Source organism: Chenopodium quinoa, unplaced genomic scaffold (assembly GCF_001683475.1).
Source record: "Chenopodium quinoa cultivar QQ74 unplaced genomic scaffold, ASM168347v1, whole genome shotgun sequence".
NCBI lineage: Eukaryota > Viridiplantae > Streptophyta > Magnoliopsida > Caryophyllales > Amaranthaceae > Chenopodium > Chenopodium quinoa.
This window is the reverse complement of record NW_018743574.1, coordinates 4,321,105-4,334,050: the sequence shown is the minus strand read 5'-3', so window position 1 is coordinate 4,334,050 and position 12,946 is coordinate 4,321,105. Positions and strand designations below refer to the sequence as shown.

The 12,946-nt window shown below is 33.1% G+C and overlaps 1 protein-coding gene across 1 annotated transcript; it reads right to left on the bottom strand.

Moving 5' to 3' along the window:
• Window positions 1–2,027: 2,027 nt before the first annotated feature.
• LOC110682186 (inositol-3-phosphate synthase-like) lies at window positions 2,028–5,999 on the bottom strand. Its single transcript, XM_021858454.1, has 9 exons — window positions 5,594–5,999; window positions 5,434–5,502; window positions 5,138–5,273; window positions 4,181–4,428; window positions 3,522–3,864; window positions 3,262–3,438; window positions 2,969–3,157; window positions 2,800–2,862; window positions 2,028–2,512 (listed from the first exon to the last, which is right to left on the bottom strand). The coding sequence occupies exons 1-9, from the start codon at window positions 5,782–5,784 to the stop codon at window positions 2,393–2,395; spliced, it is 1,536 nt and encodes a 511-aa protein (XP_021714146.1). The 5' UTR covers window positions 5,785–5,999; the 3' UTR covers window positions 2,028–2,392.
• Window positions 6,000–12,946: the final 6,947 nt, after the last annotated feature.

Genomic DNA, 12,946 nt, shown 5'->3' with positions numbered 1-12,946 from the left:
TTTGGCTTGAATTCAAATGTAAACTCATATAGTCATATCTATCATATGATTCATATCCCATTTCAAATTTAAATATTATATTCATAGGTTTTTAAGACACATGAATGTCAATCATTTAATTTGCTTCATATTAGCGCGTAATCCGTATCATGTTCACCTGAATTTATGAAATACAATACTGGCTTTCTTAAAACCAATTAAGGAGTAGTATATTTTTTAATCTATTAATCTAGATTTGTTATTTTATAAAATAAAGGTATGTTCTCTTCAGCTTAATTTCAATTCAATTCAGTTCAGTTTAGTTCAATTCAGTTCTTAATTTCCTTCTTTCATAAACAATTCAGTTTAATTCAATTTAGTTCAGTTCAGTTCAACTCAATTCAGTAAGGCCTTGTTTAGTTTACCTTATTTTTACTTATTTCAAAACAAATAAATTCATATCAGAAAAAATAACTTTAGATCAGAAAAAATAAGTTCAGATCAGATCATCGGTTTATGTGCAATTTTTATCACTAAATATCTTTAATTTTGAAATGAAAAAAAATTATGAAAATCACATATTAATAAAATACACAATATTATGAATCTAACACATCCCACTTGATAAATTTTTTCCGTGTAGATTATCGTATATTTAAGGTCAAAGTTTGGTCAAATTTGACATTCCAATCAGATCACATTAACAAAAATAAGCTGAACCAAGCAAGCCCTAAATTAGAACAGGTCCTAGGTAGAACAAAAAAAAGATGAGAATAACATAACTTGTCCTTAGGTAACATATTTTGATTAAGAGCCAATCCTAGAAAAAAAAAGAAAAAAAAATCATAATCAATATAGAGTACCACTTTTGCTTCACAACCCACTTACACCCTTGCACTATTTTGATTTTATCTCCTACTTGCACAATTATGATTTAAAATTTTTTCTATATCAATTTGGTTTAACTTAGGGCTTGTTCTCTTCAATTTACTTTCAGTTTAATTCCTAATTTCTTTCTTTCATAAATAATTCAGTTCAGTTCATTTCAACTCCAATTAATTCAGTTCAGTTCAGTTTAGTTCAACTCCAATAAGTTCAAATTCTGTTCAGTAAATCAGAACAGACCCCTAATTTTATTTTATGTATATTGATATTTGTTTTCAATTTAAAAAAAATTAATCAAAACAAGTTACAACATATGTAAATAAAAACAAAGGAACTCCAAAATCACAAAATCCAAATAAAACAGTTGTTGAAGCTGTTATTTAAGAGATAGAGCCCAAAGGACTGGCATGTTGCATTATTGAACCTTTCAATTTTTATCCCCCAATAGTTGGGCTGGCCCAAAACATACGATTCAGTCCTTTAAGCTGTAATTTCCTCTTCTTTTTTTTCGTATTCTTTTTGGCTCAATACAATACACATATACAGAAATACAGTGGAAAGTGTTCCTTTGCTAAGGTCTTCCTAATAAACCAGCCCCACCACCGGTCCATCACTAAAAAGAATACTACTAGAAAGTACTTGTGGAGTCGTAGTAGAGGACCACACAAGCAAGCGGGACCAAGAGCGTGGTAGGTTAATGGGTTAGCCATACATAATCAGTGGTGTAAATGTAGCATCCATCAACTCTGGAAGTCTCATTCAATAATCAATACTATGTTGCACATGCTTAATTCTTTCCAATGTCCCTGCTTACCACTTTCTAGCTACTTCAGACTCCAGACACTTTTCCAAATTTACCACTATTTCAATTGTCTGGAAATACTCTTCACATTTTCAGCAGTAAGTAACAATGCTCTACGCAAAATTTCAAACATACCGTCGCTTCAAATCTTAAATCGAGTCCTACAAGCAATTTTATCACATCAAATAGGACTATTTCCAAGATTCCAAGTTCATATTACTACTAGTCTACCGGTTAGTAATTTAATTGCATCCAAAAACAACCAGAGTCTCACATTCTTCCTAAGTAGTTCATAGTTATGTTAAATTTTTGCAAGCGGTTTATATGATCATATGAAAATATTAGAGCTGAGCTCTTGAGGTTATGCACAAGACACTTCAAATTCAGACATTTAATTACATAGATTAAAGCTAAGCAGGAAAAAACTGCTTGCCTCTGAATGCTGCTTACACCAGAAAATATACATTACAAAGACAGAAAATGGTACCACTAATTGAAAAGGTTGTTGAACCTGAGAAACATTAACAAAGATAAATTATGAAAAAACAAGGGGCATAACCACCACAAAAGCTAAAATTTGATTAATGGGTGCTGCCTTTTCAGACACTAATACAAAAACACAGCAGCATTAAACACAAATTAACTACTTTCAGATCATCTCTTCTTATTGGCAATGCCTTAAAAAGGTGGCGGCGTCAGCTGCTGTGCTGCTTGTGACATGCTATTCTACTTGTATTCAAGGATCATGTTGTTCTCAGGAGCCAAACCTACACACGCCCTCATTATGTTCTCGAGCATTGCCCTCTGCTTTGAGAGTGCGTTCACTACTGGAGTGCCTGGTGGAACCTGTCACATTGATTTTAAATAAACAACTTATTAGTACACAACTTATTACACATAAGTAATACTAAAGATGCGAAAATGACTACAAATTTTTTGGTGGGACATGTTATATTCAATGTTTCACATCAAAGACAAGCGTAGTTGCACTAGAGACATCCCTATGTTTCATGTAGTATGTACTAGTTTACATGTGGCTTTTTCTAGCGCAACACCTCCAAATTTGCAATCAAACTGGTAACTATCAACAGAAACTAACAAAAGAAATTGATAAGAAAGTAAATTGGACTTACAAGAGGTGCTTTAGTGAGGTAACTGAGTATGGTAGCTACTGGATGGAAGGAGTGAAACTTGTCCTGCAAAATCCATCAACCATCAATAAATATGACAAATTTACAATTGACAGAGAAGATAATGAATGACAATTTGACATATCCGTGCATCATTACTATGACTAATTACCTCTGCTTCACTCTTGAACTGGATACGAGTGCTAAGCTCAGCAAGAAGAACCAAGTCGAGGATGATTGGAGCAGCCAATAGCGAGTCCTCACAGGTGTTGTGCAAGACAATGGTGTTCTTACCACCCATGAATATCTCGGATGTGTACTCATCCATGGCTCTCTTGCTGTCTCCCACATATGGAACATACTTCATTTACACAGAGCACATGCAAAAATGTTAGTCCAATTATCATTAGCAAAACACAGTGACACAAAAATCACATTCCTTTGGCAAAAGAGCAATATATATACCTTGATGACAACAACATGGTCAGGGTGTTCACCAGGCTCATACAGGATACCATTGCTAGCAACCATGTCGTCAACCACATTACTCTTTGATATCTCTTTAGACCTGAACGTCTGAGGTGCTGACAAGTTCATCCCGTCATTGTTTCCCAAGTGGTTGTAACTCACAATTGATGTTGGCTGTCATTCCAAATACTTTAATCAATACATATTCACAACAATTATACATACAAGTTATTAGGTATTACTATCAAAAGGTATACCTTAATACCAGCACCAACAAGGAAGTCAACAAGCACGGATTTCATCTTAGTCTGACCACTCTTGAAGTCATCTCCTCCAATCAAAGAGTTGTTCTTAATGGCCAGATCAATGAGTCCAGGGACAAAGGTGTTCTGAGGACTACCATTGATGAAAGGCACATTTTCAAGGACACAGGCGATTGCATACAAAGTCGATGGTGAGATCTCGGACTCATTCCTATCAATAGCTGCCATCAGGTTCTCTGTGGTGTCATTCAGCCCCACCACGACATTGCTGTACCTTTCTGTGTTTGCTGTCCAAAGCACCACAACCTTGTCCACTTTGTTGTTCTCCTTAAACTCCCTTCAGTTTCAATTCAGATGCAACTTGTCAATATAAAATTTTAACCCTGCATTATATCTGCTGATTCTACTTTCCTCCCGCCATTTCACTAAAAAATTCATGTTATTGCCTAAATTTAAACGCCCAAGTGATTGTACCCATGTTTTACGGGTACAAGACTACAATTTGATATCGAATAAGAGTCCATGTGTACATTAACAACAAATAACAAATTTAACAATAAAAAGGCTAATGATCTGAACTAATTAAAAAAGGTGACACTAGCAATACTTATTTAACATAAGAAATATCGGCAATTAATTAAACAAGCATATACCTAATGTCCTTAATGACTTGCTCAAGTTGCTCCTTCTTAGTGCCCTTAATGATGTTGTTAGCACGAGAATCTTGGTTGGCAGCAATAAAATCCGGGTCGTAAATACCAGGAAGGGGAATCATGTGCTCCATGTAGGGCCTCAATTGCTTTTGCAAATCAATGTCCAAGACTTTAGCCCTGGTCATTGCATCTGCTAAGTTCATGTCACTAATGTCCCAGCCCCCAAAAACAATGTCATCCGGATTAACCTGTTTCATCCCAAATATAAATTCTTCATTATCATTCAAGACACCTTAATTAACCATACTAGTTTGATATATATCATATCAACACGACTATTAATTCCGAACAGACAAGATACATTGTTACAATCGCCAACATAAGCTTTTAACCCTTTATAGAAATTTACACATATAAGATTAGTAGATTACTTATTTTGTTAAGAGTTTGTACATGGTCATAGTCAATTGACCCGCTAAATTACATACCCCCATTTGAAACATTACCAAGGTGAGAATCAATTGTCTAATGGGGCAATCCAACGTAGGTAGCAAATTTGTACCACAAGATCAAAATTTTGACTAGTTGCACAAGTTGATGCAAAATAGAATAAAAATCCAATAATCGATGTTGACCCTCCTTTCACTTATGCCCCATTCGTTTCTCAAAAGTTTCTTTTTGGGAATAAAAATGAAGCACGCACAAAATGGCCACCACTCACCAAGTGACCACATAAATTAAATATTCTTTTTATTCCATATTATTTGAGCACTTGACTCGATTTGATCAACTAACTCGTATTATAAAATATCAACGCATTATTACTTATACGATTAAACATGATACAATTATACAAGCTATGGACACCTTCAAAAAACTTGCGCATGATAAAACTTGTGCATAACCTTAAACGATGAAAAAAAAAAAATGGCATGCACGAAGTCGAAAAATACATACCATAGGAAGGAGACTCTTAAAAGGAGCATAAATTTCTTCGCCATTGAAAGAGCCAACACGAATAGAGGATGCCTGAGTAAGGGATCCAAAATAGTTGGCTTGTTGAACCTTGTCCTTTGTTGCCCATGAAATTCCCCTGTAAATCCAATCATCCCTCAATTTAATATTTATTTTTTTTTAATGTTGAATCTTCAATTTAATAAATCAAACACAAACATGCAATATTGAATTAAATATTACTCGTACTTTAAAAATTAAACAAAAAGGGCGATAAAAGCAAGAAAATGGAAGCTTACTCGCGATTAGCGATGACACCACCGGTGAGGGTACAGCCATTGTTGCCACCCCAACCCACCAACATCACCCTGAATTAAATCAACCATATGATAAAATTAAAATACGCATAAAAACATTATATTATATATAAAAAAAAATGAAGGGATTAAGAAAAAATACCCAAGTTTAGGGACATGGGTGTCAGTTTTAAATTCATATTTGACAGATTTGGGTTTAACAATCCATTGATAACCAGAACCTTTGCGATTTTCATGAACCAATTCAGTAGTTTCATAGTTATAAATCGAATGAATTTCGTTGTCACTGTATGTGACATTTGGGCTTTCAACCTTAAAATCTTCGATAAACATTTTTGTTTTTTTTTAAAAAATTAAGGATCTCTGTTTTTTTTTTTTTTTTTTTCTTTAATATAGAATTAGATAAGAGGAGAGAGAAAGAGATAAAGACTGAAATGAGGAACAAGAAAAGAACAGCTGTGAAGAAAGACGAGAAGTATGTATTCGCTGTTTTATCTCTCTTTCTTCGACTGAATTTGAGAAGGTTGGGAGTGAGTCGAATGCTCACCTCTTGGCTTCCTATTTATAGACCCTACGAGTTCGTTTTCTAGCTTGTCCACTTGGCTACCTTTTACTGGCTCTCTTCATTTCCTTTTCACACTTTTCTTTCTCTCTCTGTCCTACGTGTTAATATACTAATTTGACCTCATATACTTTGATGTATACTCCTTCTGTAACCTGTTCAATTTTTCTGTATACGGAGTATATAGTTTTAAGAAAAACAGTGTAAACCGTAAAATAATAAAATATAATGGTAGTGGAAGTAATTGAAGAATTAAAAAAAATAAAAACTTAAAAAACAAGAGTGAGTAATAATAGTGTGGAGGAGAGTTAAAATTAAATACTACCTCCGATTTTTTCAAGTTAAAACTTTGAAATATTTTATGCTTTGTATCTCTCAAATAATACCTCAAATTTGCATTAAATAAAATTGGAGGTAGTATATTAAAATATAATATGAGGAGAGCACTAATGGAGAAAAAAAAATAGTAAAATACAAAGTTATATATTTGATGTATCCTTCCATGATACAATATATAGTGAAATGCATATTTTAAATATATGATTTTTAAAACAGTTTAATATACTCTTTCAAAAATGTTTCAATTATGGAAATTTTCAAACTTTGTATACCAATTGGCAAATTGCTCTCCATATATGTACATAATGACGTGGTATACTTAAGGTAATCAACTTATGCCATTAGTGATTAGCAGACCTAACATACTTGACACAAGAATAGATGTTAACTACTAAGCCAAGGAAATATCATTAACAAATGAGTTAGTTAATTTGTATATATTATAAAAGTTTACAGGGGCCAAATAAAAATTTTAAAGGCCGCGAGAATGGGCTACGGAGGCCGGGCACCTACCAGCCCCCATGGCCCCATGTAGCTTCGCCCATGGTGATTAGATGATTTTAAATAAATAAATAAATGTTAACAGCTTATAAAATTGAAAATAAATACATTATAAAAAATGCCATTAATTTAGTCATAAATAACACGATGGTCTAAAGCCAAAGACCAAAGTAAGAGGAAGATCTAATGCTTTTTCAATTTGCCAACAAACTTGAAAAAATGTAATCTAAAGAATGATTTGCAACCATTCAACAAAGGAACATCTTTTGAATACTAGAACATTTGAAGGAGGGTACTCTATATCCCTCAACTCCACAATCATGGTCTCAAGTTTCAACAATCAAGATTCAACTTTGATCCATCAATATAATTTTCTTTCTCGATAAAATTGGTACGATAGTATAAAAAAAGTTGCTCCATAGTCCATATTAGGAAACAGAAAGACAAATATGATTGATTGATAATTAAGTGGTCCAAAGGCACGAGAGGAAAGAAATTGATCCTCTACAAAATAAGCAATGAAAAAAGGACATTGACATTGCCATTCGAAACTTGCATTTTTTATTTTTAACAATAGGGTCGGTCCCATAATTTAATAGCGTTAACATTAGGCAAATAAGGATGGATGTCAAAATGTTAATCGCAGGGTGCTCTCTCCCTAGTGAGTAGTGACACCAGTCACACCACTCAGGATAAAACCATACGGCTTGCAACGTGGCAATTCTTGGTGATCCATATTCTTTTTTTTTTTTTAAATATGGGTCACCCTAGTCTAACACAGAAGCTCCTCGAATTACTTGTCCCCACCTCCTTTCCCTCTTGCTTTTTACTCCTTCCTTTTCAATTTGAGCTCGAAAATTGATTTATTAGAGGTATCGATTCAACTAGGTTAAAGTTTACTTTTAAAAGGAGGTGTGTAATGATGAATAAAATTTAAATTTGTAACTTTTATGTTACATTGGATTTAATATTTATATTAGACAGATATTATATTATGAGATGTGTCAAGACTTAAGAGCGTTATACAACAGAAGTAGTATGGAGTATATTCTAATAAATAAGCAGGTGTGATTAAACTCATTAGAGTAATGTCGGTGCATGTATGTAGCTCACAAGCTAAGGCTTATTAAGACCACATAGTCACACACTAACCAGGGATTAAAATTAATAGACCGATTTTATCAAAGAAAAAAAAAATTAAGATGATATACTTCATATATAAATTTGGACCATTTTGTGGAGATAACCAAACAAATATGGAAAAAAATGTAGTTATCACGTAGAAAGTAAATAACAAGTTTTTCTCTTCCTTATATATTAAACAATTATCCATTAGGGTATGTTCATATTTATTAAACTGCGCTGAACTAAACTAAGTTAATTGGAACTGAACTAAACTAAGCTGATTGGAGCTGAACTGAATAAAGTTGAAATGAATATTTTATGAGAGAAGGAAATTAGGAGCTGAACTAAACTGAAGTGAACAGACCCTAACTTTTTACACTCTCAGGTATCTCCTTTCATAATAATACTCCATATAAAATAAAAAATATATCCATTAAATTAAGTTTGTTTTATATTAAATACTCTTCATCAATTTTAATCTTAATCATGCTAAAAGAGCATAAAAGGAGCAAATCTTAATATTGTATATGAACTTATTAGAAATTATTATATTAATCCATATTTAAACATCTTAGCTTATTTCCAAATTAAGAGTAGCAACAATGCATATCACGTTGAGGACACGTACTAGCATTATGAAGTATACGAAGCAAACATTTGACAAGTAACACCAAAAACAAAAAGGTAACTCTAGTGATGACCGTCTTTTTACAACACTTCGTTCTCGTTCCTCCCTCGGAATTAACGTTTCATTCAAATTTTTTTGTTCAATTTTGTTTCTCAAGGCCATTCCCGATTTTGGTAGGTTGAATGAACTACCCAAATCAAAACAATTGTATTTACTTCCTTTGTTTCAAATTATATGCATCATATATTCATTTGATTGCCATACTTGTTACTCCGTAATATGCAAGTTTGATTAGTTATGTATATCTTAATTTAATTATCGTGAAAAACTGAAAAAGTTACTATGTTGAAAATACAAGTATCCAATTATTCATTAAGATGAATTCAAAATTGGTATATTATGTCCATTTAGATGAATTCAATGAGCAAAATGCGAATTGGAACAAAAAAGTTTAGAAACGTGCTTAACTAATGGAGTATACAAGAGAGAGAAGGATATCACAAATAATGGTTAGATCTTTCCTCCCAATGTCAGTAAATCTTTGGTTTGATTCCTTTCGCTTGTCCTTGTGACTCTCTAATCAAACACCAAAAGACCAATGAGGTATACAAGTGACATATTATAGGCAACTAACAGCCAAGTGATAAATAAAAAAAAAACGATATATAAAGAGAAAGCTAGAAAATAATTAAGCTAAAAATTGTCGTCTATTATGAGGAAGACCATCAAATGAAATGTGTGGTGCATAGTATAGGGGGGCCATATCGGTTAGCAATTGGTTAATGTACATCTCCCTTTGATAGACGACCATACATTCACTTCATTTTTGTTCTAGTAACACCTAGCTTCAATAACAGTTAAAACTACTTTTGTAGGTCCTCCAAGTTCTTAGGTCGATCGGGAGCTAAAGATTTCTTTAACTTTTTTTTTAATCCATATTGAGGGTCTGTTCTCTTACGTTGAGATTCAGTTCAGTTCAGTTCAGCTTAGTTCAGCTCAGCTCAGTTTAGCTCAGCTTAGTTCAGCTGAGTTCAGTTAATGAGAACATGCCCTGATTAGTTGATGTCAAGTTTCACGTTGGAGGCTCGCACATATAATTGTACAGATTATTTGGGTTGTTAAGTCATTTACCTCGAATATCTCATGAACACTCAAGTTATATTGAATGAAATATGATATTTTAGTAATTTATTATATTGTTTACTTTTAAGAGTTTTATGTGATCAAAATTTAAAAAGTATGAAGTGATACTCAAATATAAGGCGAAATCTCGTTTACATCACCACATAATTGAGGAAGAGTGAGAGTAGTACAAACATCACCACATACTCTATAAGGTTTAATTAAGATTTAAGAATAGTTGAATCACTTTCAAATAAATCTAAGAGGAAAGAAATTCTTCAAGCTAAATTAAACAATTTATTGGTTTCTTATTGTTATAATTTGAAAAGATTTTCGGAGTATTAAATTAGTATCGATTTTATAAACATAAGAAATAAAGCTTATAATTTTTTTATGCTAAATATTGCTACTAATTTGAAAGGTACACATACTACACTTCAATTATTTAATTGATTGATGCTACAAAAAGAAAACCTTGTTAGTGCTTGAGAAAGAGTGGGATGAAAGATCAAGATTCTCGAATGTGCCAATACCATTGCAATTTTTTTATTTTTTTTTTATTTATTTATTTTTTTTTTTTTTGACAAAACCATTGCAATTTTTGTAATAAAGTAATTAATCAATAGCTACTTCAATGATTTACTTTATTATTAATGAATAGCTATCATTGCCGATTTTGTATATCGTGGTTAAGAAGAATTATACCGTGGTGGGGTCCATAATTTGAGACATAATTACAATTAGGTGACGAGAAGGATCCAGAATGATCGTTCACATGCATGCAATTTGTGTTTACTATATTCATTTTCATCTTTCTACGTACATTGTGCAACTTGTGCCCACTGGCCACTGCCCACTCCTCTTTAAAATACTACCTCCGATTCGTATTATATACAACTTTGGGGTATTATTTGTGAGATATAAAAAATTCCAAAGTTGCATGTAATATGATTCGGAGGTAGTAATATGTAAGATTTGTAAACCTAAAATGAAATGCAAACACTATATTCAGAAACAGCAAAATGAAACATATACATTTAATTTGAAACGAGTACATCATTACCTATATTGTATAGTATATTGTATTGATCACAGAGTAAGGATACTTTGGAGTAACTAATTTGGAGTAATATGGAGTACATTACTACACTACAGTCTACACTCTACAGTACTATACTAAATCACTAATAATACTCCATTATCTACGGAGTAGTTGCTAATAAATTTTAAAGTACTTGTATTGGTGAAGTCAAGCAAGTTTTTTAATCACTTAAGTTTAATAATGGTCTTGAATCTATAGATAAAAGATAATGACGTTCCTTAATTTTATGTATGCCCATTTGAAGTCAGATCAGCAATAAAAATGTCTGACAATATTTGCTATGTTCACATAATATAATTCGTGCAATACATACACTGGAAACATCAATAATTAAAAAGAACTCGTATTTTTGTACTCGTACCTTTTTCTATGACATAGATTAATAGATAGATAGCCCCTATCCACGTCTTGTTTAATAGTACTCGTACATACAACGTTCTTCTAGCATCTTCTACCTATAGCTTAAACTTGAGTTTTTCCCTTCACTGAGCTGAGATTTTAGTGATCTATTATTAGATCAGATCTACATCTATCCAAAGCTATGTGTTATATCTAACATTGTAGACCATATCATCATCTTTTAGGAAGGGTGAGTGCTATTATGCTATTGTGCTATTTAGGCTACATGTCCCGTTTTGTCGGGTTTAATTAGAGCTGTTAAAAGTTGACCCGACCCGAAATACCGACTCAAACCCAATAATTAACCGACCCATCTGAATCCGAAATAATGGTGACCCAAATCCGACCTGAAACCAACCCTAGACCCGAGTTAACCCGAGTATGTGAGATCCGAACCCGAACATGAACTGACCTGGAGATGACCCGACCCGAATGTAGCCCGTAAATTATTGACCTGAACCGGACCCGATTTGAACCAAAAGTGACCCAAACCCGTTTTAACCCGTCAAAACCCGAATTTTACCCGACTTGTTACTAACTTAACCTGAATTCTACCAAACCCGTTCCTAACATGACCCAAATTTAATCCAACCTGTTACAAACCCGACCCAAAATCAACCCAACTTGTTATTGACCTGACCCAAATTCAACCCAACTTGTTATTGACCCGACTCGAATTTTACCAGACCTATTACTAACCCGACCCAAAAATTCAACCCGATCTATTACTAACCCGACTTGAAATCAACACGACTTGTTATTGACCCGACCTAAATTCAACCCAAATTGTTCCTGACCCGATTTCAAATCACCTTAAATGCAATTTAGACCACCTTATATTTTTTATCAAAGCATTTTGTCTAAGGAGACCAAGTCAGTTCAGGCCAGCAAAAGAAAGGAACATCATCCTCAAATTTAAGAGTTAAATATAGTATATATTTGTTGTATGATCAAAGGAGATAATTATCTTACTAAATTATAAACTATATTTCCCTAATATATTGTCATATATATTATAGTCAAAGGAAATAATTAGCTTGATAAAAATGATAATTATCTATTTATAGTTAGTTGAACCCGAATATGACCTGACTTGGAAATGACCCAACCTGATTGTAACATGCAAATTATTGACTTAAACATAATCCGACTTGACTCCGATAATGACCTGACTTGAAAATGGCTCAACCTGATTATAGCCCTCAAATTATTGACTTGAACCGAACCTGAGTTGAACCCAAGAATGACCCGAATTGAAAATGACCCGACCTGATTATAACCCGCAAATTATTGACTTGAACCGAGCCCAACTCAAACTCGAGAATAACCCGACCTGATTCTAACCCGCAAATTATTGACTTGAACCGAGCCCAACACAAACCCGAGAATTACCCTAACTCGTGTTAAAACGTGAAAACCCGAATTAAAGCCGACATATAGTTCACCCGACCCAAATATAACCCGACCTGTTATTAACCCCACCTAAACACGACCTTATATATACTTTGATGTATACTCATTCTATATTTTATTACCTGTTATATTGAACTATCTCATGAACACGCAAGTTATACTGAATGAAATATGATATTTTAGTAATTTATTATATTGTTTACTTTTAAGAGTTCTATGTGATCAAAATTTAAAAAGTATGAAGTGATACTCAAATATAAGGCGAAATCTCGTTTACATCACCACATAATTGAGGAAGAGTGAG